The sequence below is a fragment of the Didymella exigua genome (assembly GCF_010094145.1).
Source record: "Didymella exigua CBS 183.55 unplaced genomic scaffold M421scaffold_13, whole genome shotgun sequence".
Classification (NCBI taxonomy): Eukaryota; Fungi; Ascomycota; class Dothideomycetes; order Pleosporales; family Didymellaceae; genus Didymella; species Didymella exigua.
Genome location: NW_022984787.1, coordinates 421,988 through 448,736, shown reverse-complemented (window position 1 = coordinate 448,736; position 26,749 = coordinate 421,988). Strand labels below are relative to the sequence as shown.

At 53.5% G+C, this 26,749-nt stretch overlaps 11 protein-coding genes across 11 annotated transcripts; 4 read left to right on the top strand and 7 right to left on the bottom strand.

Moving 5' to 3' along the window:
- Positions 1-390: 390 nt before the first annotated feature.
- Positions 391-1,758, bottom strand: M421DRAFT_420512 (Fe-S cluster assembly protein dre2). The gene is made up of 2 exons (XM_033592511.1): positions 917-1,758; positions 391-867 (listed from the first exon to the last, which is right to left on the bottom strand). Exons 1-2 carry the CDS (start codon positions 1,602-1,604, stop codon positions 557-559), a joined length of 999 nt encoding a protein of 332 aa, XP_033448875.1. The 5' UTR covers positions 1,605-1,758; the 3' UTR covers positions 391-556.
- A 729-nt stretch (positions 1,759-2,487) lies between these two features.
- On the top strand, positions 2,488-3,301 carry M421DRAFT_5088 (uncharacterized protein; the record flags this gene model as incomplete). Its single annotated transcript, XM_033594875.1, has 3 exons — positions 2,488-2,533; positions 2,789-2,945; positions 3,064-3,301. The coding sequence occupies 3 exons, from the start codon at positions 2,488-2,490 to the stop codon at positions 3,299-3,301; spliced, it is 441 nt and encodes a 146-aa protein (XP_033448874.1).
- Positions 3,302-3,750: 449 nt separating this feature from the next.
- On the bottom strand, positions 3,751-5,758 carry M421DRAFT_100930 (uncharacterized protein; the record flags this gene model as incomplete). Its single annotated transcript, XM_033586579.1, has 3 exons — positions 3,751-5,413; positions 5,466-5,583; positions 5,650-5,758. The coding sequence occupies 3 exons, from the start codon at positions 5,756-5,758 to the stop codon at positions 3,751-3,753; spliced, it is 1,890 nt and encodes a 629-aa protein (XP_033448873.1).
- A 702-nt stretch (positions 5,759-6,460) lies between these two features.
- M421DRAFT_92340 (uncharacterized protein) lies at positions 6,461-7,066 on the top strand (the record flags this gene model as incomplete). Its single annotated transcript, XM_033598026.1, has 1 exon — positions 6,461-7,066. The coding sequence occupies one exon, from the start codon at positions 6,461-6,463 to the stop codon at positions 7,064-7,066; it is 606 nt and encodes a 201-aa protein (XP_033448872.1).
- Positions 7,067-7,204: 138 nt separating this feature from the next.
- M421DRAFT_420508 (casein kinase I) lies at positions 7,205-9,908 on the bottom strand. Its single transcript, XM_033592510.1, has 4 exons — positions 9,214-9,908; positions 8,806-8,954; positions 8,350-8,755; positions 7,205-8,300 (listed from the first exon to the last, which is right to left on the bottom strand). Exons 1-4 carry the CDS (start codon positions 9,416-9,418, stop codon positions 7,705-7,707), a joined length of 1,356 nt encoding a protein of 451 aa, XP_033448871.1. The 5' UTR covers positions 9,419-9,908; the 3' UTR covers positions 7,205-7,704.
- Positions 9,909-10,825: 917 nt separating this feature from the next.
- Positions 10,826-15,254, bottom strand: M421DRAFT_420507 (uncharacterized protein). Its single transcript, XM_033592509.1, has 3 exons — positions 14,887-15,254; positions 11,461-14,839; positions 10,826-11,411 (listed from the first exon to the last, which is right to left on the bottom strand). The coding sequence occupies exons 1-3, from the start codon at positions 15,187-15,189 to the stop codon at positions 11,044-11,046; spliced, it is 4,050 nt and encodes a 1,349-aa protein (XP_033448870.1). The 5' UTR covers positions 15,190-15,254; the 3' UTR covers positions 10,826-11,043.
- Positions 15,255-15,927: 673 nt separating this feature from the next.
- Positions 15,928-16,915, bottom strand: M421DRAFT_5083 (NAD(P)-binding protein; the record flags this gene model as incomplete). The annotated part of the gene is made up of 2 exons (XM_033594866.1): positions 15,928-16,328; positions 16,381-16,915. The coding sequence occupies 2 exons, from the start codon at positions 16,913-16,915 to the stop codon at positions 15,928-15,930; spliced, it is 936 nt and encodes a 311-aa protein (XP_033448869.1).
- Positions 16,916-17,576: 661 nt separating this feature from the next.
- On the top strand, positions 17,577-18,695 carry M421DRAFT_420505 (uncharacterized protein). The gene is made up of 3 exons (XM_033592508.1): positions 17,577-17,773; positions 17,841-18,223; positions 18,277-18,695. The coding sequence occupies exons 1-3, from the start codon at positions 17,647-17,649 to the stop codon at positions 18,424-18,426; spliced, it is 660 nt and encodes a 219-aa protein (XP_033448868.1). The 5' UTR covers positions 17,577-17,646; the 3' UTR covers positions 18,427-18,695.
- Positions 18,696-19,306: 611 nt separating this feature from the next.
- M421DRAFT_92335 (uncharacterized protein) lies at positions 19,307-20,161 on the top strand (the record flags this gene model as incomplete). The annotated part of the gene is made up of 4 exons (XM_033598025.1): positions 19,307-19,401; positions 19,528-19,560; positions 19,694-19,930; positions 20,101-20,161. The coding sequence occupies 4 exons, from the start codon at positions 19,307-19,309 to the stop codon at positions 20,159-20,161; spliced, it is 426 nt and encodes a 141-aa protein (XP_033448867.1).
- Positions 20,162-21,728: 1,567 nt separating this feature from the next.
- Positions 21,729-23,167, bottom strand: M421DRAFT_5081 (uncharacterized protein; the record flags this gene model as incomplete). Its single annotated transcript, XM_033594863.1, has 5 exons — positions 21,729-22,323; positions 22,374-22,747; positions 22,814-22,918; positions 22,968-22,987; positions 23,035-23,167. The coding sequence occupies 5 exons, from the start codon at positions 23,165-23,167 to the stop codon at positions 21,729-21,731; spliced, it is 1,227 nt and encodes a 408-aa protein (XP_033448866.1).
- Positions 23,168-23,710: 543 nt separating this feature from the next.
- M421DRAFT_420501 (uncharacterized protein) lies at positions 23,711-25,257 on the bottom strand. Its single transcript, XM_033592507.1, has 6 exons — positions 25,069-25,257; positions 24,921-25,016; positions 24,830-24,866; positions 24,707-24,774; positions 24,261-24,658; positions 23,711-24,212 (listed from the first exon to the last, which is right to left on the bottom strand). The coding sequence occupies exons 1-6, from the start codon at positions 25,192-25,194 to the stop codon at positions 23,759-23,761; spliced, it is 1,179 nt and encodes a 392-aa protein (XP_033448865.1). The 5' UTR covers positions 25,195-25,257; the 3' UTR covers positions 23,711-23,758.
- Between the last annotated feature and the right edge of the window lie 1,492 nt (positions 25,258-26,749).

The window sequence follows — 26,749 nt, the reverse complement described above, 5'->3', positions numbered from 1 at the left end:
TGTCGTGGATGGTGGATTGGTCTTGCGGCGGTGTTTTGTGAATCTCGATATCCCTCTTTATAGCTAGATAACTGTGTAGCTAGATCAATGTATGCCTCAGAGTTCAATCCAAAAGCATAAGGCCTTTGGGACGACGCTTGCGCTTATTTACGTGAACACTGTTACATGCTCGTAGAGTCCATGAATAACTTTTTGACCGGCGGGAGGGAAGTGTTGATCTAATTTGACGGGCCCGTTGTATGTAAGCAATATTGTTGTGACAGTGCATTTGCAGTGACTTTTGACTGAAGAACGACTGTGGAAGAAAGGCTAAGTGTACCGCTCTGTAGTTGCCAATCGTATTATTGAGTTGCGAGACCGCTTTGGTTCCACGTTGAATGCCTCCCAAGAGATAAGGATGATGGTACAAATTGCAGTTTTGATTCGTTTCATTTCGTCTAATTTAGTCTAATGCAGAGGCGCCTACGCCTGTTTATGCGCACTACCATGCCTTAAACTCCTTCATATCGCCATGGTATATCCCAAACGCCATCCATGCACATGTCGCTCTTGTCATCTACAACTGAATATCGTTGTTCAGCAGTCTGACCTCCTCGCCAGGCTTGAACGCGGGCAGACCAATGTACGGGCAACCATCGCATCTGAACGCATCGCCAAGTGCGCAGTTTCCGCAGCTGCCAACCTTGCCCTGGACTGTGAAGTCCACCTCGTCGAGCAGATCGTCGGCTCCAAATTTCATTGTGTTAAGCTTCTTGTCGGCGTCGGCGCGCTTCGCGGCGTCTTCGGCTTCGAGTCGCTCCTTCATGCCGCAGGTGCAGTCTTTGCAGGCGCGGCGACGCTTGCCAGGCTTGGGGCGGCATTCGGCGGCTGATACATGTCAGTGAGTGGATAAGGAAGGAATGTAGAGACTACACACGCTGGATGACAGGGCGGGCCATGTCTTCTTCTGTGATGAACTCGTCTTCGTCGATCAGGTCGTCGTCTTCGCCGGTGATGATGAGATCGTCGAGATCGTCGCTGAAGTCGACAAAGCCTACGCCTGAAGGCTTTGCAGAAACGGGCTCAGGTGAGGGTCGCTTGCCGTTCAGGTTGATGCGGTTCAGGTTCAGCGGGACAGAGCCGTCTGCGTTGAGTTCCTGGACGGCGCCGCTGGTGCTGCGATCCACGCCGTTTGTGCCGTTTGCTCCATTCGCTGACTTCTTCCTGCCAAACTTCAAGGGTATCGACACTGGCTCCTCCTGTGCGGGCTTGGTCATGCCCTCTGTGCCCTCGACCAGGCCTGCGAGAATGGCTTCAGTCTTCTCTGAACCCTGCAGAGCACCGTCCTGGCTCTTAAATATGCCACCAGTCTTCAGGGCGCCGACAATCTTGTGCATAACGTCGCGGACGAGGAGGGCGTGGCTTTCGCGCGATGTGCCAGCGGCGTCGGTGAGGAGGAGAACCACGTCATAAGTGGACGTAGGGAGGTTTGCCAGACCTGCCGCAATGCGGTCAAGCATCTGCAGGTCTGTTGAAGAGCGGTCATGGATCTCGTATATGCTGTTCAGCTTCTCGGGGTGCGCCGCAACTGAGGGCGGCGCGATAATGAGTGTTCGTGAAGTCATGGCGGGGTAGTGGGGTGGGCGAAATCCGTCTGGTCGTGAAGAACGTCAGTCGCGAGTTGAGAGGGGAGGCAGAGTAAAAATCAAAAGGATGTCTTGGTCGCTGAGCAATCAACTTCGCGATAATGCCGCGCATGACTAAAGTTCGCGATTTCCTGCCGGCGGCCGGAGAAAGCACTTCACTTCTGTGGCGTGTTATAAGTCATCAGTCGGTTGAGTGATGCGATTGGCTGACCATTAGGCGACAGGGCCGCACTCGGCTTACCTGGCAAAGCGTCGGCAGCATTCCACTAGGCCCACCTTGTTGCAGTAGTAAAACCTGGGGAAGCGCCGCAGAAAGACCTCAGGAGACAGCCGGTGAGGCAGAGGCGAGTTCCTCTCATGCTCAGCTATTGTGAGGGGCTAGGTTTCGACGACTCGGGCTGTTTTCGAACAAGTATCGGAGCTCTTACGCGGCGCCGAGAGAAGCATTCGATGGTGCTTTGATACACTGACTGTCCCTACGTCTCTAATGCGTCGAGGAGAGAATGACGTAGAACCTTGTCGACTGTCACCCCAGGCTCAGGAACCAACTGTAGCACACGCGTGGAACGACTGCACACGGGCCGGAATGCTGGCCACTGTTGCCAGGGGCAGGCTGCGAAGTTTCCAAGTGTTTCCATGGCTGTTCACAGGGACCGACTGCTAACGGTGTTATAAGGGAAGTCACGCCTGACCCCGCTCGCTCAAGCTCGCGTGCTCTTGCACCTTCCCTTGATCTCACCTCACGTCAAGCTGTCCAGCACGCAATTTGCAACAATTAATTAAACAGTCACTCTCAATCGTCACCGTTGTGTCTTTGACTCTTGCATCGTGAGGTACGTGCTACTCGCGTGTGCTGATCGAAATGGCTCCACGCAGCTACGCCATAGACATCACGAGACCATTCTTACGTGACCATACAGACCCACTGATAACTTCAAGCTCCGAACTCCGAGCTCCCCGTGTCTGACTACTTCAACCTCTCACTGCCCGCTTTTGACTCTTACTTTACACAACTCGTGCTCAATCATCTCAACCCTCACCAAACAGTAAGTGGTTGCCTTCTCATTGATCATTAACCATGTACTTGCACATTGAGCTTCTACCTGGACACCCACACTCAATTCCTCGGACAAAGAGTGACCGATCATACTGACACTTGACAGTGACTCGCTCTCACAAGTGGACTGACCGTGACCACGCAGGCATTGCAGATGGCAGTGCTGAGCGTGAGTCGAAGCTTCCCCGTTACTTTGCCAAGTCAGGTCATGCCGACACTGACCCTACCAAGACCAAGAAGGATGGTAGTGGAAAGGGTAATTGGTATGTGCAGTCATATCTTCAGTCAATCGGCTGCCTCCATGGCCAACTTTGAATATCCATTGCGCGCCGGGACACAATTGCATCCTCCGCTGAACTGATCGGTGCTAACATCGGCCAGGGGCCGAGACGGCGATGAAATTGAAGACATGCCCTACAACATGAACAATGCTCGCCGCCGCAGTAACTCCTCTACCAACCAGCTCAAGGACTTCAAGACGAAGTTCGAGACCATCGAGACCGAACCCGTCTTCGAAGAGGAGCTCCACGGCGCCATTGGCGAGGAGCTCGAGAAGCAAAGCACCACCTCCAGTTCCAACAAGAGCGTCGACGAGGAGGACCACGATAGGAAGTTGTAAGATGAGGGTCGACCTAGGCTTCACGGCTCAATCCCGCAGGGAAGCCTATGTATGCCCTATGATGTGATTTGGACGCATGGCTGCCATCAGTCGGCTGGCTGGTGTGTGGGAAGTCGTTGCTGGCCATGGTTCATCGCTTTCCGGCGAACGGAGTGTACAATGTTAAGTGCAATTATGGCGATTTGTAACATTGAAAACGAAATATAAACGTACAACGTTTAAACTTGCTTCACATGTTGCCCTCATGCATTGCAGTACACATTGAAACAACGAGTAGGCTTGTGCATTACACATATACAGCCCGACGTACTGACTCACCCGCCAAAGTTGTAAGGAGAGCGACTTCCAGGTGTGAAGTCATTGCAGCCCCAAGAAACCTCAGTCTGCAAGTAAACACAATCCAAACGCCTCGCTATGCCTATAACAATACCCCACCGTAGACTATGAGCCTACTTCCTCGCCCTCTTCTCGCTCGGCGCACTCCCCTCACTAAGCTCACTAGCACTCCTCTTATGCCCGTGCCCCAGGCTCGTCGCGCGACTCGTCTGCGCCGCACTCTCATCCTCACCCTCGGCATCGACATCACCCATCGGACTATTCCGGGCGCCCGTATCGTCCTCGCCCTCGGCGTCATCCTCGTCCTCATCATCGTCATCATCCGCATCATCTCTGTCGGCGTGGGCAGGCGTGTTCTGCACGCCGGTATCGTCGTCGGCGTCGGCGTCGTCGTCGTGGTCTTCGTTCGAGTCGGGCGGGGGCGTATCCGCATCAGCATCGCCTGGTTTCCGGTCCGTGGCGGCGTGGGCGTCGCCTTCGTGCTTGACGCCGCCGTCCCGTACGGCCTTCATGCGCAACAGGACGCGGCACTCGCCCATTTCCTTCTCCTTGACTTTGCGCACGTCGAGCAGACGGCCCACTTTGGCGACCAGCTGCTCAAACACGTCGGCAACTTTGCTGGTGGGGATGGGGATGATCTCAGGGACGCCGAGCTCCTGGAGCGCCGAGGCGATTTTCTGCGTTTGCACGTTGGATTTGGCTTGCCGCATTTTGAGCAGCTTATCGGAGCCGAAGGTCACGCCGGAGGTGAGGCGGTCGTGCGTACTGACTGCGAAGCGGTGTTCTTGGTGCGGGCTCAGTGTCTTGACGGGGGTTTGGCTTGGGGCGGCGGGTGGGAGGGCCATGGATGTGCGTCTGTTGGCCGAGTTGGAGGCCGAGGGCGTATTGATCATGTCGTTTGCGCTCAGGCTTAGACGGCCGGGCGCGTTGGAGCCGCCAGAGGAGCGCTTCTTACTGCGGTCCTGCTGGAAGAGCTGCTGGAACAGCGCCTGCAGTGCTGTGCTCGATGTGAAGGATTGCAGACCGGCGGCCGTCGAGGTGTTGGCTTGGGGTGCGTCGAGGCGGGCGCGAAGTTCTTCGCGTTCGGCATCGAGGCGCACGGCGGCCATGTTGATGCGCTGGAGTTCTGTGAGCAGGAACTCTTCTTCCTTTACTTCGTCCATGTTGCGGTTCATCAGCGCTGTGGCAAGCATTTTGCGGTTGCGTTCCATGTCGGGCTTGAAATTCGATAGCGTTTCGTAGAGGCTGTATTGCTCGGCGTCCATGTGGACCTCGGGAATGCGAAGCTTCATGAGCTTTGCGGAGATTTGGTAGAAGCGCGCCTTCATTTCCTCGAGCGACCGTTCCTTGTCTCGTGGCGGCGCAAACGGCATCGTGGCCAGGGCATTCGAGTCCTCGTCCCCGTTCTCCTGCTTTGCAGCCTGCGCCAGCTCCCGTTCCCGCCGCTTCAGCGCCTGCCACTCGTAGCGATCCCAGACCACAGCCCACCGGTAGGAGTAGTCCTTGACTATGCCGAACAGATAGTCCGTCTCCTCTCGACTCCAGTCGTCGCTCCGCAGGTGTGCGTCGTACTCCTCGTCTGTGAAGTCTGGCATGTCGACTGTGATGTTGTACTTGACGTAATCGGCGCACGTCTCGAGGTAGTCTGCAGGCTCGCTGTCTTGCATCGCTGCATCGCCGCCTTCTTGCACCGGCGGCGCTGCTGTAGGTTTGCGCCGCCAGTGCTTCAGCACGAGGCCGTCGAGGCGCGCGGGGTTTGTGAAGGGTTGCTGGATCCTAGCATGCGTTGTCAGGTGCAGTCCTGTAGGGCAGCATCGGCTGTTCCTACCATTTCTTTGCAGGCCCGGTGCTCTGCCGCTTCGCACGGTACGCCTTCTTTTCTTCGTAGACTGCGACTGGTGGTGGTCGCTCACCATACAGCGCCGCAACCTCGCGCGCAACACCCTCTGCCCGCACGTGTTAGCTGCACATCTCTCAGCCCCGCGGAACTCGCGCATGCCGTCACGACGTACGTATTCTTTTTGTCTGTCCGCCCTTCTTCGACTTCTTGCTCGCCAACGGGGGTGCGACCTCGCCGACAGGCAGTCCCAGCATATCGCGCACATCGCGATTCGACGCCATCGCGATTGTGTTTCGATTCGATCTGGCGGCGTAGAAGTGGTGGAAAGGAGCGTGGTCGATGGATTTGCAGGGGTGTCGTGAGCGTGTTCAAATGTTGGATTCGCGCAGTCGCGCGCGACGAATTGCGGGATGGCGGCGGTTGCCAAGCTCAAGGCCATCCATGTCACTTTCACGGCAGCCGGCGACTTCGGCTCTTACTTCCAACACCACGCCAGGCAGCAACCATCATTGGGGACACTCAGTACTCATCTGCATGCTCTTCGTACTCTGATGACGTCTCTGATTCATGCAATACTCCTTGAGCCACGATGAAGCCTACCTCGATAGTAGTCAGCAGGGCTGGGACTCGATGCACTCTGCGCTCAGCCTCTGCCGAATTTCGGTATCTACAAACACAACATACACTGTGTCTAGGCGCAATTGCTCTTCTGTGGTGTTGTGATTGATCATCTGGGCTATCCGGGACACATCTGACCTCAGCCAATGCTGACTTGCTTGAACAAAACCCTGTAGTCCATACAAGACATGCCAACAGGCAAAGGCGCACTCTCACTTTGCCAGGCAGATTAGCTACAATACAAAAGTAACTGTAGCCCCCAGAAGATCCGTCTGGTCGCGAACACCGAACTTGTAATCTCTGACTACCTCCCGTACGTACCGTCAGGGACATCGACCACAGACACAGGACCGAACCCACTCGCCATGGCCGAATCACTGCCCCAGGACCTCGAGCAGCACATCAAAGCCCTGTACCATGCCTACCGCCACACCCCCTCCATCGCCATAAAAGCGCTCTTCTTCTCCTCAACCTGCCTGCAAAGCTGCCGTCCCACCCCCTCCTACAGCGCAACAAGCCGCTTGCAAATCGCGCAGTACCTGCAAGACGCCCAGCAGGCCGAGGTGCCACCTGAGCACAGTGCCGGGTCCGAAGGCCATGTTGATTGCTCAAGAGCAGGGCATGTCACTGAGGGCATGGGGAGATACACGATCCGACCCTTGCGTGCGTCTGAACACAAGTTCGGCGACACCGCGGCAACAGCGGCCCTTGGAGTGACACCAGTGGAGTTGAGCGCGAGAGCGGAGGCCGAAGGGTGGACTGGGATGCGCGTTGATCTGTGGGATGAAGGGCCCGAAGCTGGATTATTAGTCAAGGTTCAGTATTGGTGGCGCTTGGAGTCGCTGGGAGATGAAAGCGATCTGGGTGTTGAGAGGGGAGGTGAGGTTTGGAGACAGTGTCTGCATGATATCATGTACCTTGGGCCGAGAGATGGTACCGAGGGTGCGGAGGGGTTAGAAATACTGAGATAGTCAGTGCGGATGGGCGAATTGAAGTGCTGATGACGAACAGTCGCAGATCAGATTACAGTACTCGCGTGCTTGTAGCCATCAGCTGATAGTCGTCGTTGAGTCAGCTGAACTAAGAGTACACCACTGTCAACGTTGGGCATCCGAAATGGAAAGTTTTGTCTCTAATTGCTCCTGTCATCTAACTAAAACATGCCGGACCCATCGCTCTTCCACAAGACAGACAGGCCCCAGCGAAAGAGACTCCTTTACATGCTATGTTTTTCTCCTACCAAACAAACATGAACTGGTAATGATGATAAATGACATGCCAACTTCGTACCGCCAAAGGACGTAACGCCGCGAACGCCAGTGCAAACGGGTTCCGGAGAACAAGCTGCTGTGCGGGTGCAGCTCGTGCAGGCGAAAGCCGGGTGTGAAGAAGAAGATGATGATGATGAAAAGAAGAGATCCAGGCTGGCGTCGAGGTGGTTCGGTCGTCGTGAGAGTATAACCTAAGATACCGGAAGGAGATTTCGATCCCGTCTATCAATCATTACAAAATACCTATACAGGAAAAGACGTGGCTGATAAGTCCGCTCAATGAACGAACTCCGTGATGCAACGCAATACGCAGGAAATCAGATGGGACAGCAGCTCCACTAGTTGCTGCTTCCACCGCAGCACAGTATCTTGGAGAGCTTCTGCATGAAGCCCTCCTTCTCAGGCTCCTGCCGCCTCGGCTGCTGAGCGTTGGGGCTCTGTGCGGGTGTCGCGCGGTTCTGAGTCTGGTTCAGGTTGGGCTGGCTGTGCTGGAACTGAGCCTGGTTCGAGGCCGCGTCGGGTGGTGCTAGCTCGCCCATGCTCTTCTTCACTTCCGCTCCACGCGCTGCGGAGTCCCTTGGGCTTCTTCCGGGCTGGACTCGTGTCGCTCCGGGCTTTGGGAGAGGCTCGTTTAAACGGTGGTGGTCGACGGGCAGGTGCGTCTTCTGCTGTCTGTGAGGCTGGCCATGGACGTTGACAGCGGTGGAGGAGTTCTGGTGGACGTTGGAATGGTGCATCTGTTGAACTGCCGAGGGATGGGACTTCATTACCTCCCAGCCCTTTCCATTGTTCAGCTTCATCCAGTCGTACTCGCCGTCCTCAACCTCGCCAGTACTCTTGAGCGCCTGGGTGAAGAGTTCGCGCAGGTAGTCGTAGTCGGGTGTGTCCTCAAAGCCAAGGTTGCGGACGTAGCTGAGGTACTTGTTGAACTCCTCTGTTATTTGTTAGCTGTGTTCAGTGACGACAAGAACGTGTATACATACCAGGGAAGCTGTCGCACAGGTCCTTGATGGGGGTTGTCTGCTTCTTCTCGCCAATCTTCTCGTACTTCTGCTTGTTGGTAGCGGCCTTCAGGCCTTGCCATGGGAGACCGCCACGGAGGAAGTACATAAAGACGTGACCCAGAGCTTCCAGGTCGTCTCGGCGGGACTGCTCGCGTCCTAGATGGGTGTTGATACTCATGTAACGCGCCGTACCGGAGAGGGACTTGCGCTCCCTGTACGGAATATGCTGCTTTGTCTTTGGGTCACGGTACTGCTTAGCCATACCGAAGTCGACAACGTGGATTACATTAGCGCTCTTAGAGCCCGGTCGGCCAATAAGGAAGTTGTCAGGCTTGATATCGCGGTAGATGAGGTTCTTCTCGTGAATGGTCTGAACTCTCGACAGCTGCACGCACGTTAGACATTGAAAATGAAGTGAGCTTTGGATATACACACCATCTGCTTGGCAACCATCACGACGGTCTTGATCGAGAACTTCCGGTTGCAGTGGTCAAACAGGTCCTCCAGACTGGGACCGAGCAGGTCGATGACTAGAATGTTGTGCAGACCCTCCTGGCCGAAGTAGTAAACATTAGGAATCCCGGCTGCATCGTGTTAGTTGAATTATTCGAGATGCTTGGGGGCCGAATAATCGGTAGGCAGCCGCGTTAGGTAGGGCAGCGACAGAGCCATTGGGAAGCCGGCAGCAGCGTCAAGGACGCTACAGACCAGACACGCTCAATAGCCAACGCGGAGTGTACATGTGGATGCATGCCAAGGCAAAGTCCAACATACACACCGTGCCTTCCCTCGCTCGAACGGGCGGCATCAGGGCGGATAATAGGGGGCAGCGAAAGAACTTACGGCAGCCCACAAGGATCTTGTACGTGCGGTACTCATCGCGCAACTGGGGAGCATCGCTCTTGCGCGGCTCGAACTTGATGGCAACCTGCTGCTGGTTGAGCAGGTTGGTGCCCTCGAAGATGACGCCAAAGGAGCCCTCGCCAATCTTCTTGCCGACGCGGTAGTGGACGCCGACGACGTTGGAGGAGGTGCTGCCGCTCGCCATTGTGGATGGGATGGTAGGGTGCGGGTGCGGGTGCAGCAGCTGGAGGTGCGGGCGGACGCTGCAGGTAGGTTGCGGTGCGGTGAGCGGGAGGTCGATGGGCGTCTCCGGAGGTCGGCTGGGGCTATGCAGGCCGGCGAGTTGTGTCCTGGGTCGGCACGAGGGCGTCTATGCACTCCACGAGCGGGCAACGACGAGGCTGCAGCAGGTTGCAGCAGGGCAAACAATGCAGAGTATCGCTGCGCAGGGAAAACAATGGACGGAGGTGCGGACAGGAGAGAGATCGACTCACGATGAAAACGTCTCCGGGGTGCCCTCAGAACACGGGCGGCTGGACTGGACAGGCGCTAGGCCGGCTTGATCCATGGGTGAGCGGCCGTGCGCGCTCTGGCAGTGCACTTGGGTGCTAGCATTCACCGCGGTAGCGTGCTTCTCATGCGTGCGCCTTTTCTCATGCACTACCCGGCGGTGACAGCCCGATTTCTAAGCTCATATGCAGTCGCATCCGCTCTTGCGAGCGCGGATGCGCGTCGCTGTGGCTGTTGTTGTTGTTGTTGTTGGAGGCCCCCGTTGTACCTGCGTTCTCTAGCCATTCCTTCGGCCGCGAGCTCGTTTAGGAAGGAACGTCCTACGAATCGCGGTGCATCGAGCGCTGCACAGCGTGTACACGTGAGGCTTGTCTGCTGGCCTTGACACTGCCGCAATTGACGTGGACAGCTCGCCTCCCTGCCACCGCCTCTCTGCATGAAGTCGCCGCGCTACACACGCCAGCCTCGTCGTGGTGCGACACTCCCCTCCTCTGTGTGATGCAAGTCCGCTGCCATGCCGGAACATGGGCAAGTGGACTCGCTGCTGCGAAAAAACGGTTACCGGCCCTGATTGGAGCGGCTGGCCCAAGCCACATCCTGCCCTGAACGGGGTAAGCCCCACCCGAGAAATGAACCGGTTCGCATCGATCGAGGGTCTGGAACCGTTGTGCAGTCTGTGCAAGCGTGCCGATGCCCTTTGTGTATCTTCACATCTCGCTGCATTGAGACGGAGATGGGCAGTCTCAGCAAATTGTCTGCGGTCATACGAAATTGCTTCTTGACATCTTGAGCGTGCATCTCTAGATCGTGACGTAGGATCTGTTCGCTGACTGTCAGCTTTTGGAGAGTGCATGTTCTACCAGGCCAGCAACCCAGCTCTCACGATGGACGTGCGCTGTACACAGCTGCACACGATTCGAGATGTGAATTGCAGCCGGGCAATTGCGCTTGCGCGTAATTCACAAGATCAGGGTGGCCTGTAAAGCCGCTGTCATGTCCGCCCGCAACGGCGAAACTGATTTGTGGTCTCCAAGCTTCTTTTCACGTCACCAAAGCAACGTGTGTCCGCATCAACTGCCGCCCGCCCATCTCTGTAAAGTTGTGAGAATGCAATGATGTATTGGACAAGCTCGACAAGTGAGGCGCCTCCAAGCCTGCAAGTCAATCGCTGTTGCTACAAGAAGTAAGATACAATCAAAAAGCGCCGTTGCAGGCTGCTGTGCTCTTTCTGAAACGCCGTGCCCAATGCTTCCCCGTGCAGTGCGCCCGATTGAAACGTGAACCCTCGCCTCCCCGACCTCAATGGCCATCCGTTCCCTATCACCCTTGCATCTCGACATCCTGACCCTGGTCGACACCGTTGACGCTATCACCCTCGGCAGCTAACACTTCTGTCTCAGGAGCAACCTCCTCGTCGCCGCCAAATTCTGCCTGAGCATTGGCATCTCCGCTCTTCTCCTTCAGGTATGCGGCCTTGCCTGCTCGGCAAGCTGCCTTGAACCACTGATCGAGCCTGTTTTTCTCGAGGTTCTCCTGCAAGATCTCGTCGTCAAGCAGGTTGTCCTGGATGATGGGCCCACGAATCTCCTCATCAGGGAATCGCACGCAGAGCTCTCCATGTGTGCCTCCAGCACCGATCAAGGCTGTTAGCTGCTTAGGCCATACAACACGGTTGTGCGGATCGATATCTACCAAATTGTCAGCAGATCTCATTATGAGCAACAAAAGCACACTCACCAATCAGCCTCATGAGACCCCTGAAGGTCCACCCAACCTTGGTGGTTGCCAGATAAACCTCGAGGTCGGCATCAGACATGTCTTTGGTATTATTGATCTCAGCCCAGTTGTCCTTGTTGCACAGTCGCTTCCAGATGAGCTTTAAGAGGCCTTCTCGCGTGGTCCGGTGGATCTTGTGCCAATTGGCGGCCAAGACCCTCAATGCGAAAGTGAACTCGTTCGACTGTATCACCGAAGTGGGTGCCCTCTCGCCTGTGTCGTTCATCAGGGTGAAGATGTCGATCATCAGCTCAGGGCCGATCATCTTGTGGTGGATTAGTTGGTCGAAGCCTTCTTTAAGCAGTTGCCAGAGCGCTGGTCGTGCCTCGATGGGACCTTTGCCGTATTCCTCCATGAGCATGCCCACAGCAACCTCATCATCGAGTGCCGCGTGGAAAGATGATTCGAGATGGTCGTACAGCAGCTCCTGGACGGTAGTGTACTCCCACAGATCTAGAACGATCTTGTAATTCTTCTCTCGAATCTTTTCTGTCTTGGTAGGCTCCTCGGTTCGACTGCTGTTAAGTTGAGTCTGGCCGGGCTTTTCTTCTTTCTTGCAGAGCATTGCCAGCTTGCACATGGACAGCTCGATCTTGTTGCACCACACATTTGTCTCCTCCTTGGCAGTATCAAAGAGGGCCTCGGCAGCCGCTTCATAATCCTTCTCGCCAGACACCTCGTTGATCCACCTGAGTCTCGCACGGGATGGATCAGCACGCAGGAATTTGCTTAGGGCCTGCTGGTTCAGATGCTCTGGCTCGAACATCTTAGCTGCTTTGCCTACTTTGATGTGCTTCAAGTAGAAAGCCTCAGCCCAATCATCCCCGTACGTCTCAAAGTAGCGGCTGATACGCTCCTTGATCTTCTTGAGCTTGACAGTACTCTCAGCAATCTCCATTTTACTTCGAGTTTCCGCCTTCTCTTTCTCAAGCCAGACGGTCTCGTCCCAGACGATATGTACCAGAGTCGGCATGTCCTTGTAGTGTTCTGCAAGGTTCATGCTTTCAGTAGCCAGACCAAGCTCCATGATGCCTTTGATGTGCTCTGGACGGACCTTGTTGTTCCATTCTTCTCGAAGGAGTCGTCCAGCATCCCGTGACTTCTCATCAGCTTGCTCAAGAGCCCATTGGAAGCGTTCGATGTGAGTCTGGCAGCCAATGCGGACCATACGAGGGTTGTCCTTGGCGATCGTCTTTGCCAATGTCTCCTGAAGGCCCTCTTCATAGTTCTCGACGGCCAGATTGCGTCCAACGTCTACAAGACTACGGACAGAGCTGACAATGTTGTGCGTGGAGGTCCAGAATGGTGGGAGTTCTTCGTTACCCTGGCCTGGCTTCAAGATGCCATCTTCAAGGGAGGCGGAATCGAGGCCATAGGCTTCGATGTTTGTTTGTCGGAAGCGGAAAGCGGTCTCTAGAGTCACGAGCATAACGTCAGAGCCTTCGCTGAGCCGCTGCATGATAGAGGGCTGCTCCTTTCCACCTTCTTTCATGTAGAAAGTCCGCAAGAAGTTCCAGCCCCACGGGACCAAGATACCAATGGAGTCGATGTCCCGCAAGAAGTATTGTCGTACCGGGTCTGTCTCACCAGCATCAGGGTCGATGGGTGTCTTGTAACGCTCATGCATCGCCTTGATGATGTCGCTCATGAGAACCTTCTCTGGATATGCGTCCGGATGCGCTTGCTGATCCTGAAGTTTGGCCTCGTACCAATTCCACAGCTTGTGTGCTGCGGCAAGCTTCTCGGCATGCCACAGTAACCTCCACTTTATCGAGAAAGGCAAGGCAGGGTAATCAGTTCGTAGATTAGAGATCAGGGTCCGCAGCGCCGCAGCACGCGTCTTGAATTGCTCGTCCATGGACGACGTCACCTTGTCGAGATAGTCGTACGAAGAGCTGATGATCCCCAGGCTGACATCGAGCGCAGCTTGTGCGGTTTCTTCCTCAGAGAACGAAAACCGCGATTTCACAGAGAAGTCGAGGACGTTGCCCGGCTTCGAGCTGAAGAACGTGGCTTGTTCCAGTTTGCTTCTAGCCGTGACCTTCACCCTCTCCGTGCTTGCATCGTCAGTCACTGGCGGCTGCGCACTGAACTGCAGGATTCCAGATTCTTGTACAAAAATCAACGCGGTACTCTTCCTCTCCTTCCGGGTAGTTGTCGCCGTGGAGAGTCCGCATACCGTAATGTTGAGCTCTTCCCGAAAGTATACAGCATCCTGAAAAGGTAAGCTTGACCTCCCTGAGTCTGCCAGAAGTTGTGCGTCGGGGCTCTCCTCGGGCTGGGCCAAAGATGCGATAACAACAGCGCCAGGGAATTGTACGAAGGCTGTGTGGCCGGGTTGAGGAACCAAAAGAGTCCCTGTCGGTCCGGTAGGGAGATGTTCCTGATGGAAGCATTTAATAGGAATCGTCCTGCTGACCGTGCTGCCAGAAGCGGAGAGGACCACTTCCAATAGCGAGTAATCCAGTGTATTGCGTCCGAACAAAGCCACAAGCACCAGGACATTTGCCGACCCGGGCGTTCGTGTCTTCTCTGTGATTGCAAAGTCCAAGACTTGTACATCACTTTGCGTGCGCAATTCGCCTGAGATTCCAGCTTGTACGGCAGAGAGCATCTCATCATGAACATCGACCTCGTGTTTAAAGATCTGTTGCCCTGACCAACTCAAGTCCCACAGCTGGAACAACCCGTTCTTGGTTGTGGTGATCACCTCCATCTGGCCCTTTGTGTCAGATGCGCGCGACTTCACAGATGCAATGGTCTTCCGAATCGCACCGCCTAGCAGACCTCGCAGACTGAACAGACTGCTACTAGAGGTATTCGGACCAGTCAAGACTGTAGTGCTCACACTGGGCCTTCCTTGCGAGTCGCGCAAAGTCAATTGCGCAAGCCTGCCACTACTGAAGTTCAGAATAAACCCTGCGTGCTCGATATCAATCAGATCTGTGATGACCTCGCCCGAATACAGCTTGACCAAGCCCTCAATTCCCTGCTGTCGCTCAGGGTACAAGCTCCTGGCCTCTGCGTTGTCGATGTTCTCCCAGAAGTGAATGCGGCCACTCGATGGTGCAACTGCGACAACGCCATAGTCGTTCGTGGGGCCGTTTTTGACGATTGCGCCGCGGGGAAGCGGATCTGTTATTCGCAGACCAAACGGTAGAGGGAGAGAAACGACCTTTGCAGGACCTGTTGCGCTACTATAGTCCCACACGAGAGCACGATCGCTCGTGAACGCTAGGGCGAGACCTGCAGACGATATTGCGGAAGCTGTGTAGGGCGTTCGGGTGAGCGTCGCAGGAAAACTGGGTAGTTTCCTAACGCTGTAATTTGCGTTTCTGGTCTGGGTACAATTAGCGGGCTACCTCAAAACTCATTAAGGATACCCACCAAATATTGAACACTGTCCTCTTTCAGAATCCGTTTGAGAGGTGCAGTCTTCTTTTCGCGGACGGGCATGTCGATCATCACAAGGGAACTCTCCGTGCTATCATGACCCGTGGAGCCATTCATTATAGTATGACCATTCGCCGCCTTCAAGTCTGAGCCAGCGGTGATCTGCGAGGCGCCATCTTCCGCAATCTTACTGCGCTTTCGTCGAGGCTGGTCGTGCCCGATGGAGTCGCGCTGGCGTCGTCGATTGCCGCGCAACGAGCTGCGCGCACTCTGAAGCGAAGCTTCTGGTGAAAACATGATGGGTCGCAGAGGTAGTTGAGGGTGTAAGACGCGAAAAGCGCGCCGGCGATGGTGGTGGTTGCGCGACGGTGTCGACAGCGCATCTACCATGTGCACCTTATGTTTTTGACAGGGATGCATGCGCGCACGCGCCAAGACGCGAATCTGCGGAGTTACCGGTAACATTGCGCGCTTCCTTCACTTCCCCTTTTTGCGTGTATACAACGTGACCCTAAAATCATCGTGCTGCTTGGAAGTACTCAATGTCCTCATGGGATTTCAACCATTTGCTTGTGTCTCTCTCACCACCCCATTCATTTTCGATTCGGCATGTACCCAAATGCAGGCAACCGAACGAACTCATTCACTCGCTGCAGTGCTGTTCCAGATGACATAAATTGAACGTTGTCTGTGTTCGCGCTTTTGTAATTCAGAGCAAGACCCTAGAGACTCTAAGTATATTCTAGAGGCACTCTCTTGCGCCATCCTGTCTTCGACTCTCGTTCGGCGAGGCCGTGGGGCAGTCGAGCGTAGACCATTAGTGGCACGACGGTCCGAGATCAGTGTCCGATTGGAGTCGCTATAGCAGACGTGAAAATTTAGGGACTTGTATGCCACTGAGAGTACGCAATGCGCTAGTAGCAACCGTCTTTCTTGAGACCTGTGGAGCCCGAGGTCTTGGTTGCACCAGTGTATGATCAACCAATGTTCATTTTGTTGGCTACAACTATTTCGCTGTGGGGACTTATTACCTCTTCAAATCTTGGCCTTTGTCTCCGCCCCCAGGCGATCGAACAGCGGCGCAGATCGTCCTCCTCTAAATAACGCCAGCATCTCTTTGCTCATCCACTGCTCTCGGCTCTTCGCCAACCCTCTCTCCAGATCTACAACTTTGCCCCCTTGGATTAGCAGTCCCGCTCCATTCGCCTTGCTACGCTCGTTTAATAGCCAACACACTGCCAGCGCGATGTCCTCAGGCTGATTGATAGGCACACCCTTAGCAGCCATCTCTTTGGCATACACCTCTGGCGATGCGCCCAGACGCTTGTTGTTGTCGGTCAAGATAGGTGTGACCGTAATGGCAGGAGCGATTACAGAGACCGAGATGTCCAGCTTAGCGCACTCCTGCTTGAGCGCACGCATGAGTCCCACGACACCTATATCAGTCAGCTTCACAATTCTGCCTTTCCATGAACATGACGAACTCACCATGCTTAGCAGCACTGTATAACGGCGCCCCCGCACTCGCCAAATACCCCGCCAAACTCGCCGTGAGCACAATTTCACCCCCCTCTTCATTCTTCCTCAAATAGTGAATCGCAAGCTTCGTCGTATCGCTCGCAGCATCCATGTCGATGTTCAGCACCCTGCGGTCCGGTTCTTTCAGCTTCCCGTCACCATCGAGCTCGTCAGTGAAGAATTGCTCGCCGTGCTCGGCGATCCCGGCGTTCACGAAGACGCAGTCGATTCGTCCGAAGCGTGTGTAGGCGGCTTCGAAACCAGCGCGTTGGGAGGCCCAGGATATGATGTTGCAGGTGTGGACTACAAGGTGGGAGGGATCATGTTTGAAGGTCGAGGGGGGTGGGTTCAAGTCGATGAGGACAAGATTATGTGATGGATTGAGGGTGGAGAGGAGTTGCGCTGTTGCGAGGCCAATGCCAGATGAGCCGCCTGTGATGACGATAGTCTTGGGTGTTGATTTCAAGACTGTGAGATCTACGGTCTTGGGTTCGAAAAGTGCCATCTTGGAGGTTGTTTGAGGCTGTGTGAGGTTGTGTATATTTTTCAATGGCGGGATGGTGTTGATGCTGGTAGTCAAGATGAACCGAGGTATGAACTGCCACTCGATTCTCTGGGAAATATGTGACTTGTCTTAGTTTGTGGAGACCCGTGAACGATTCGAAAGAATGAAGGAGACAGGAGTGTAAACTGAGACGAAGAACGGAGCTATTGAACAAATTCAAGATTGTTGCTGTGCCTAGGTAGATGGTCGATGTTGTCCAAGCTTACATGCGGGGTCGTTACTCGGAGATGGATTGGGAAGCTGAGACTGACTCGAGAGTGATCACTTTAGCTTCCAACATGGAGATCAGGTCGGTCTGTTGGTCGTGAAAGGCAGAGCATCTGTAGCGTTGAAACCTGACAGTCAAGTAAAAGTACTTCGTATGGTTCGATGCCGAGCTATCCTGCTGAAAGACTTGTAGACAACAGAATATGTTGAGGTAGCTGTTTCATCTCCAATATCCAGTCGTAGCCAGCAGTGTAAAAGCGGCGGATGTGCCTGAATTGCACATACACGGTGTTTGGTATTGTCGAATAAGGTCAACACGTTCATCTGCGCGTTCTCAGGGATGCCGCACAGACCATGTCAATCGACCACCTGGCGACACGGCGGTCTCAAGATTCACGAGCGCTCAGCAAACAAGCCCACCGACTCCGCGCACACCCAATTCCTCGCGGAGCAAAGTAAACGTCATGTGGAAAACTACCGCACTGCTGGCCGCTGCACTTGCAATCCCCACCCAGGCGCTGCACTTCTTCATTGACGGCGCAGTCCAGAAGTGCTTCTTTGAGGAGCTACCCAAGGATACTCTGGTCGTTGGTATGACCGCCCTGTGACCGCCAGCAGAAATACGAGAGGAACCATGGGCAATTCTCACAGTATACAGGACACTACCACGCCGAAGTATGGGATGATGCGACCAAGTCCTTCCAATCGAAGCCAGATACCGGCGTCTTCATCACCGTTGAGGAGACGTTCGACAACAACCACCGTATCGTCGCCCAGCGCGGCTCTCGCGAGGGCAAGTTCACCTTTTCCGCCGCCGACTCCGGCCAGCACCGCATTTGCGTTACCCCTCAGAACGTGCAGAGTGGAGGATGGTTGGGCAGTGGCATCCACGGCTCCGTCAAGTTCACACTAGATATGGCTATCGGCGAGACTAGCAGGATCGAGAGCACAGATAAGGCACATGTTCAGACGTTGGTCGAGAAGGTCCAGGACTTGAATTCGAGGTTGCAGGATGTCAGGCGCGAGCAGATCTTCCAGAGGGTAAGCCATGCTGTAACCACCTGAAACCGGAAGATATTCTAACAGCAGTACAGGAGCGCGAAGCCGAGTTCCGCGACCAGTCTGAAAGCACAAACTCCCGCGTCGTCCGATGGACTCTAATCCAGCTTGCTGTCCTCGGTGTCACTTGCGCGTGGCAGCTAACACATTTGCGCGCTTTCTTCGTCAAGCAGAAGCTTGTATAAGTTTTGGGTGTTGATGACCATTGAAAGTGGCAATACTATACAGGGATGAAAAAGACGCATGCTGGGTCACATGCATCAATGCATTGTACTGTAGGCTCCGGCGTTGGAAAGGGCATCAGGTTTAGCGTTTGACATGAACAAATCGAAGCATTTCTGCTCGGATATCTCTTTCTGCGCGTTCTGTACACATTATGGGATGGCCGACGACCTCACAAGCATGTCCAGGTGACGCGACATGAGCAGAATACTTCACCAAACAATAAGCCCGCAACAACTTTATCTTGACACGTCTTAGACCTTTGGGATGCCTCACCACACGAAGTTCTGTATCAAGAATCTGAGTCAGGAGATCCCACCAGCCGGGAACAGGCTACTAGTTTTCTGTTCCGCTTGGGCGTATGGCTAATTAGCTCAAACGTCCATCCAAATCTGTATAGGAACAGGGTGATTGCTACAATACTCTCAACAGTCTGCAACCTATTGGCATCACGTGGGTAAATACTATGGTGTCCGGCACTACGCAAGGGTCCCGACCTTTGTTCTGAATATCTCTGTTATAGCCAAAACACGTACTCACTGCTGCTACCTTTTACCACAGAGTCATCTTCTTCTCAAACTCACTCCGAATCGTAGTCACCCAGTTTCACTCGAAGGCAGTCACTCAACATTCCACTCCCCGCAAATTAGGAGTGGTAGGAAGCAAGCTATTTACGTCCTTATAAAACCTGTGGTGGCTACACGTTTGCTGTGTTGCAGTCCCTGGTTTGAGAACGTGCGATGCTGCCTCCGTGTCACGCACAATCTGAAAAATTCAGGTGACGGGACACCGGTTCCATGCAAAACCAGCTATCCTTGGAAATGTTCTTCCCTATGGCGGAATATGTGCAGCAGATACCTGTATGCACCGTCACTTGCGCTCCTCCCTTGCCTGAAGTCGCATTCACCCAAGGATCACGCGAAGGCAGCAGCACTCACGTGTGTCCCGCTTTCCTAGTTCACACGGCAACGGCGCGCTAGCGTTAGCGCATCCCACCAATATAAAAACTCGCCGGCCCTCACACTCCCTTCTCTTTCTTTAGCTCTCTTTGCCTTTTGGCTTAGATCAAGTGTAGTATCTGTTCTTTTTAGTTTAATGTAAGTCGGACTACTCCTACAACAGAAATTTCACTAACAGCTTCCAGCGCTAAAACGTCTTTACGAAGACATTTATGATTAAATTTATTTTTGTACCCTGCCTTTGGGTCACTGGGCTTGCTCATACTCATAGGCACAGTGTCGCCGGTATCGCACTATTTCCGGTGTACGCGAACCTTTTTCGTTGGTGCTCACGGCAAGGCCGTGCTGCCGAAGAATCTGGTGGACTTTTCCTAAATGACGTCACCCAACAAGTTGATATTGTAATTGGGAGGATGGAAATACAGAGCGCGCGAAGAGGAAGGGGCATCGCCAATGGTGTCCATGTAGCCCTTTCTCGATGGATTGCGAACGCTTCCATTGACCTAAAGTATGTCTCGCCCGCGGTGTCTAGGCAGGCTGAGCTTGTCTGAGGGAGTACCTAACGGATCATGCCCTCGAGCATATCGAGGCGTTGCATTCACCGTTGCGCTGGGTCAAGACTGACATACTTACCCATTGCTGGGCCCAGGCTATTATCAGCTGCCAAGACTTGAATAGCAAACTGTGGTTCACTGAAAGACGAACGCCTCCTGCGCCATCTTCTCGAGCTGCTGCGTGAGGAAACGTTACCGCGGCGCAAGAAGCTGCTGGGGCCCGACCATCCGAAAACGTTGATGAGCATGTATTGCCTCGCTCATCTTCGTGCGAAACAAACGCGCTACGATGACTCCTTCCATTTATGTGAAGAGGTATGCGCTGCGTTTAATTCTATTATTAAAGAAAACCATCAGACTGCTCGCGCCTGTCGCCACAACTATTAACAACCACTCGAATTGCGAAAGCAAGATCGGGTCTCGCTCTCTTTGAGAAACCCAAAAGCAAAGCAGGCGAAGGCACTGGCAAAAGCTAGAAGTTGCTGCGTGGATTAGCGGAAGTTAGTATCAGAACGTCGAAGCTTCGCAAAGATTGGAAGTTCGAGAAGTGTATCCTACTCGCTCGTTAGGACATGACCTTGCTATCACATCGATGACTGCGAGGCGCTGTTCGGGTGGTCGCACAATTGCGGTTTCACTTGGCTCCTCGCGACGTCAGCTACAGTGACAGCCGCATAAATTCGTGTCCAATAAGATGAAGGTTTTACAACACTTAGTTCCAAACACATCCCGATTCTCTTCTTTCTTGTGCATCTCCCAAGGCATGATCATGGCCGGATGAATGCATGGTACCTACCCTCTTCTGGTAAACTATGAGAGGAACTACTTACAATTAGCTAGACGAGCCGGAGCTACCCTTGTGGGTGAAGTGAAGGTGCAGTAGAGCAGACACTGAAGGTTGTCGAGCCAATTGGAGAGCGCTCAAACTTGGACAAGCTGGACTTCGCCAAATTGATGACTTACACGATAGCTACAACAACTTTTATGGACACCAAAGCCATGCAAGCCAGCAGCAAGCAGTCAATCCGAACGCCCTATGAAAGAGCGTCACTGTAATGGATCCCCAGGTTTTGCTAGAAGCCGTCTATCATGCAACAATGGGCAACACTTCGCTTCCTCTGATGTCCTTCCAAACGCTAGATCTGCACCACAAACGCATTCACACAGAAGAAGAAGAAGAAGTGTAGAAGGCGCGTACAGCCCAGGGATTCCGTGTCAAGCGCGAGCGAAAGAAGGTCATTAACTTTGATAGCCACTACCGACAGATCAATCATTGCCTGTCGGACGACCCTATGACCGGCAATCCTGCCGCGTTGCTTGGGGCATATACGGAGGCAAGATCCGACCGAGAACTGCGAGACTCACAGCGAAAGCAATTGAGTCCAGCACCAACTTCCTAGCGAGATGCAACACCCTTGAGGATTCGAGGGAGATTGCAATAGCCACAATCGCTAACGAAACTTAATCAGGGGTCGGCTATAACATCTCGTCTCCCTTATCCACATATGGCTGTATCGAGGTGTCGATGTGGACGATCCTGGGAACAACGACTGCCAGCGAGCGAACCGATTTGCGCCGTGTCGTAATCCAGGGCACACTCTGTACCGAGAGGATGGACGCTTTAATCGCGCTTTGCCAAACAAGGAGAGTTCAGTATGGCTGAGGTAATCATTGTTTCCCCAAATTGGGCGAAGTGCTGGACTTGGTGAGGAGGCCACAAGTGGAGCGAAAGTGACGTGGATGTCATAATTCTCACAGTGCGTACCCTTTGCTGTAGGCAGTCTTCCACGGTTGCTGCTGCTTCGAGAGCTCTGGAGTGTGGAGCGACTGCTGCTGGGACCCATCCAGGAAGTGATTCGAGTGTCTCTGGGCGCTTCGATGCGAGTGGCTGCTTCTACTTGCAGCACTGGATGGTCGGTCAAGCGGTCTTGATGTACAATTTGAACGAGCATCGACCTCTTCTTGCCAGCGCGTATACTCCCACCCCTCGGAAGATTTTGGGCTATTATCATCAAGCTCGATGTCTTCCCAGGAGGAGTTTCGTACATGTTGCCCTACACTCTGTGGGGTGCTTGGCTCGAGTTCTATATGCCCTGTCTTCCTTCGGACAATGCCTAGTATGGCAGAGAAAGGGGTAGAGACGTACGACAACGCTACTCGAAACTTCTTGCCCTTCGCTTGAATTAGCTTCGGCAGACAGAGTGTGCATGCCACGACAAAGACAAGAGACACTTCGAGTGCTGTCCAAATTCCAATAAAGAGGCCGTTCCAAGACACGTCAGCCTCAGCTAGGGAGGCGGAAATGTTGAGGGTGAACCAAATGCGCATCGCCGAAGCAATACATGCTCTAGATTCCATGTCAGCTTTTGTTTACCTATAGGCTCCGGCTTGACTCACATAAGCCCGGTTGCAAAGAGCGATGTGATGAACACCTTACGAGCCAGCGGCACGTTCAATTGCCACAGCGATAAGGTAGGCAAGAAGAGAATTACAAAATCGGACGCCATGTTGAAGGCGCCCTGGCTCAGGATGATGTGGTTCACATCATGGCATTTTCCGCCTGGCGTGAGCTTATCCCATATCATCCGTCGAGGCTTGCAGTAAAACATCGTCCAAAACGTGAAGAAGGTGTAGACAACGAACGTTGCGACAATTGTTGCCCACGCCCCATACCACATGAACTTGTTGTCGCTACGTAAAGGCGCAAACAGTCGGAGGTACTGCATGAGGATGGCCATCTTGACGGCAAAGCTTAGCGGGCAGTAGATGATCTGGCCGATGTTGGCCCACCATTGTCATGTCAGTGGGATGCAAAAGGCTTGACATGGTCGACATACATAAAGCTGGTTGAACAATTGGTCCAGGGTGATCTGCCATTGATGCACTCCTGCACCCCATGTCACCATGTGATATCCCACCGCGATTTCAGTCACGATCAAAGGCTGTTCAGTGTCAGCGAGGAAAGATTAGGAAATTGTAGAGTCGTCTTACAAAAGCTAGGAACAAGAAGTCTGTAGTCAATCAGCACTGGTATGAAGCTCTCTGTGGTTGTACTTACAATCCGCGGGCTCCAAGCATCGTACGATCACAAGTCTCGTATATACTCGCAACATCAGGAAGAGCCCCGGGATTGCAATGCAAACAATCGCAGCAACGAGGAACCATATCTGGTCCGGACCTTCGGCCGTCATCGTGGTGTCAGCTCCTTGAGGTATATGATCTAGACCAAGTGCGGGTAGGGAGAGCAAGAACTGCCGAGCATCCATGCCAGGTGGGATCTGAAGGCCCGTGGGTATCAGTTGCGACATGACAAGCTGGATGGAATAAAGAGAGGGTCAAGAAATGTGAAATCTGTCTGCAAGTGAGAGAGCAGCATGGCACAGGTATTACTTGTTGATGAGGCCGACTTCAGGACCAGAACATCGCGTGCTTAGCTACACGAGCAGGAAGTGACATGCGATTGCAGCAATCTGTACAAGGTGCGGACCTGGTTCCTTGCGTGCACAGTGGTCTCTTCCGGCAGGCGCATTCTGGAGCTAGTCTTAGCCATGGTAGTGTGGTACTGATGCTACTACACCGGAGGTTGGTCAGTGCTGAATGAACAGTAAAATCCGAAGCTCGGACTTGGGTTGTGCGTGAGGCGGTGCGATCGAGCTCGGGATTGTAAAGAGATTAGGGCCGTATTTGTCTTTAGCCCCAACACAGCCTCAGTCACTAGGAACACTTCTTGCCGTGGCAGGTTTCACTTTTGCGTATAATGACATCTTGCAATAATAAATTCCCTACATGTCCCACTTCCTCTTAGGCTCGCTGTTGATGTTGGTTTGCAAGCCCTGTCCACTTTGTGCTTCCTCACCAAGAGGGTCAACACCGACAGAATACGGTTCCTTGTAACCATCTTCCGGATCATGCGTCAACTCGTGTGTCGAGGTGCCACTACCGCTCGTCATGCTGTGGTGGCCTCTGGTCTGCGTATGCTCTAGTTCGTATGCTAAGCCGTGGTCCTTGATCCGGGTCTCTACAACTTCAATCTCGTGGCTGACGAAGATTGCAGAGAACGACTTCTGGAGAACGGGCCAGAAGATGGGTATTGATGCGCATATAATAGCCAGGTCAATTTCGAGGCAGGCTAGGATGATGCTGACTGGTGTCCACCAGGTGAAGTCAGGGTAAGGCACCAGAGCAGCACGGTGTTGCACGATCGATTTCAAGCGCCATACTGATATCAGAATGACACTGTTTCGATTAGCATATTTAGAGCCATAAGGAGGATCTGGTACTCACAATGTCCCAACTGCAAATACGCCACCTAGAGCCAGTAGGTTCTTGAACTTTAAGTTTGGTGTACGGAACAGGACCAGGGGTGTGGCAAAAACTGCGATATCGAAGAACAAGTTTGAGGCACTGTGGGCCTGAAACAAAGCAGCGAAGCTTTCGCGATCACGGAAGCCATAGCCATAGCACACGAAGTTGCCGGTACGATTCCAGTACGCACGGACGGGAGCGCAGGGGAACCATCCCAGGATACTGAAGGCCAATCCCCAGAGGCTGATCACGACCAAAAGGGCCAAGCAAAGCCATCTCATCCGGCCAGCTTTGAAGATGCGGAGATATTGTAGCAGGAGTGACACTTTGATGATGGCGGTCTCGGTAAGGTAAATGCTGTGCTCGATGTAAAATGACTGTACTCGTCAGCAGCGGGTTGGGGCAAAGTCAATGGGAAGACTCACGATGAAGTAAGCTCCCAGCTTCTTCTCACCAAGGTACAACATGTGTTGACCGAGGCCATAATGGATAGCTGTGTTCAAAATCAGTCGTCAATTCACGAAACAGTCAACGCAACTTGGACTCACAGATACAGACAGAAATTGAAGCTACTGTGTTGAGGATCTGAACCATGTGTTAGCATCTACTAAACGTCCTATTTCGAGATGATAATCATACCGCTGCCACAGCGACGAGTACGTCGTCCCAGCCTGGTTCTCGTACAACTCTGATTCGCACCCACAGTCGAAAGGAGAATGCGAACCAGGTCACAACCTGCCAGTTTAGTAAAAAAACAAGGTTTGATCCATCAAGATGCGAAACGTACTAGGAATGAAATTGTCCACCCGTATATAGTAGCTGGACGGTTGAGATATGGAAGAGGCTCATGCGGATCAGGAGCCTTCTGAATTGCTTCAGCCAGCAACGCATCCCAACTCGACTGAGCTGACATCTCAGTTAAGAGCGTTGAGCGCGGAGTAGCAGCCGTCTGGATGGAGAAGAAAAGACAATATTGTGGCGCGCGATCTGGCTGCAGCTTCGCAGCGTGCCTCTTTAAGGCTGGCAGGGTAACCCTTCGTCCAACCTGCTGGATGCGGTTCGTGACGGGCCCGTTGGTCCCACTCGTTTGAATCATTCCGAAAGTCTATCAAGAGCTAGACACCGGACAGTAGGTCCGAATAATGCACCTATCTTGTTTAGAGCTAGGCGAAGCTGGAGACATATTACCTACAGCAGAATGTTCTTCGCGGGTGCTAGCGTAACGTGTGACTATGTGAAAGGGAAAGGTGCGTAGTGTGCACGGGGCCTTAGGTCACCCTCAGTGCATCCCTATGGACACCCTCGCTACCTAATCAAGAAGGCTGCCTATAGGGTCCTAGCAAAGCATACCAGAACCTCTCTGCTACCTTCTTTCACTACAAACTTAGGGTCAACTTGAGTTCATTCTTATGTGTAGGCTTGCAGAACATGGCTTGTGAACGTATCAAAATCTGGCTAAGATGCAGAGGTTTAAAGTCGGTATTGTACGTCCTGAAGATTTGTTGACCAAGTCCGCCCCGTTGGTAAGGATGCCCGCACTGAGATTTCCGAGACGGTAGGCCCGGTGTGCCGGGTGTGTGGATTGATCCTGCCATCGCCTTCCTGATTATTGTGCGGTCCTTCTCCATGAAGGACGTTGGTGCGTGGAGCAGCGCTCCGCCGCAGGGGCTAGAGACGCTCGTGCCCCTTGCCTTTTTGAAACTTGTAATGGATGTCCGTGCCGTTATTGACAAGGCTCATCTCCTATCAGGTCACGGCTGGCATTGTAATTCGCTGTGCGAGACTGCACGAACCTCACTCCTGTGCGCTGGTGGCAGAGCCTCGAGCGGATACCTACACGAAACTGTCGAAAGCCTTGATCCCAGAACACGCCGAGTGTCGGTCTTTCTTCGCTGTGCTGCATCCTCAATTAATTGCAATTTTTTGCAAAGCTGTCGGTGATTGCATATCTTTGCGAACGTTGTGAAAGAGTTCCTACGAGGTCGTCCAACGGGTTGCAACGGGAGGAAAACATCGGCCAACCAGCCACCACTGTCGCTTGACACTTGTGGGCATCCCCATCGGGATCCATGACGACGCAGGATCTGTATTGCACCTCAGCAGGGGAGGGGTTTTCGAGGCTTGCCTTCCAATTCGCGAGCCTGGCGGAGAAGTGGAGAACTACTGTAAGGCCCAGCGGTCAATTCTCCAGATCCTCTGCTCAGACTGGTAAGACGCGGTGTTAGACAGCACGCACTCCGGTGATTATCGAGATTTCCATGAAGATCTGAAGGAGCTGGTCCTATTCTGCCTATCTTCATCATGCAAACCATGCAGCCCCCTGCGATTGCGCAGGATTGATCGCACGACATCCCCGCGATTGCGCTTTTGCTGGATTGTTTCAGAATTCAAAGGCCACGAGGCCGCGTGGAGTCCGGAAGAAGGTAAGCGTTGGCCTGCGATAAGCCGAATGCAAATCTGTCTGCGCT

Coding starts and splice junctions, on each gene's coding strand:
- M421DRAFT_420512 (XM_033592511.1), bottom strand. CDS start 1,604: ATGACTTCACGAACACTCATTATCGCGCCGCCCTCAGTTGCGGCGCAC. Junction 868..916: donor GGCCCGCCCTGTCATCCAGC/GTGTGTAGTCTC, acceptor GACATGTATCAG/CCGCCGAATGCCGCCCCAAG.
- M421DRAFT_420508 (XM_033592510.1), bottom strand. CDS start 9,418: ATGGCGAGCGGCAGCACCTCCTCCAACGTCGTCGGCGTCCACTACCGC. Junction 8,955..9,213: donor CAAGATCCTTGTGGGCTGCC/GTAAGTTCTTTC, acceptor AACACGATGCAG/CCGGGATTCCTAATGTTTAC. Junction 8,301..8,349: donor CCTGTGCGACAGCTTCCCTG/GTATGTATACAC, acceptor AACAAATAACAG/AGGAGTTCAACAAGTACCTC.
- M421DRAFT_420507 (XM_033592509.1), bottom strand. CDS start 15,189: ATGTTTTCACCAGAAGCTTCGCTTCAGAGTGCGCGCAGCTCGTTGCGC. Junction 14,840..14,886: donor AGGACAGTGTTCAATATTTG/GTGGGTATCCTT, acceptor AATTGTACCCAG/ACCAGAAACGCAAATTACAG. Junction 11,412..11,460: donor GGGTCTCATGAGGCTGATTG/GTGAGTGTGCTT, acceptor ACAATTTGGTAG/ATATCGATCCGCACAACCGT.
- M421DRAFT_420505 (XM_033592508.1), top strand. CDS start 17,647: ATGTGGAAAACTACCGCACTGCTGGCCGCTGCACTTGCAATCCCCACC. Junction 17,774..17,840: donor CAAGGATACTCTGGTCGTTG/GTATGACCGCCC, acceptor CACAGTATACAG/GACACTACCACGCCGAAGTA. Junction 18,224..18,276: donor GCGAGCAGATCTTCCAGAGG/GTAAGCCATGCT, acceptor ACAGCAGTACAG/GAGCGCGAAGCCGAGTTCCG.
- M421DRAFT_420501 (XM_033592507.1), bottom strand. CDS start 25,194: ATGTCAGCTCAGTCGAGTTGGGATGCGTTGCTGGCTGAAGCAATTCAG. Junction 25,017..25,068: donor GGTGGACAATTTCATTCCTA/GTACGTTTCGCA, acceptor CTAAACTGGCAG/GTTGTGACCTGGTTCGCATT. Junction 24,213..24,260: donor GTATTTGCAGTTGGGACATT/GTGAGTACCAGA, acceptor TAATCGAAACAG/TGTCATTCTGATATCAGTAT.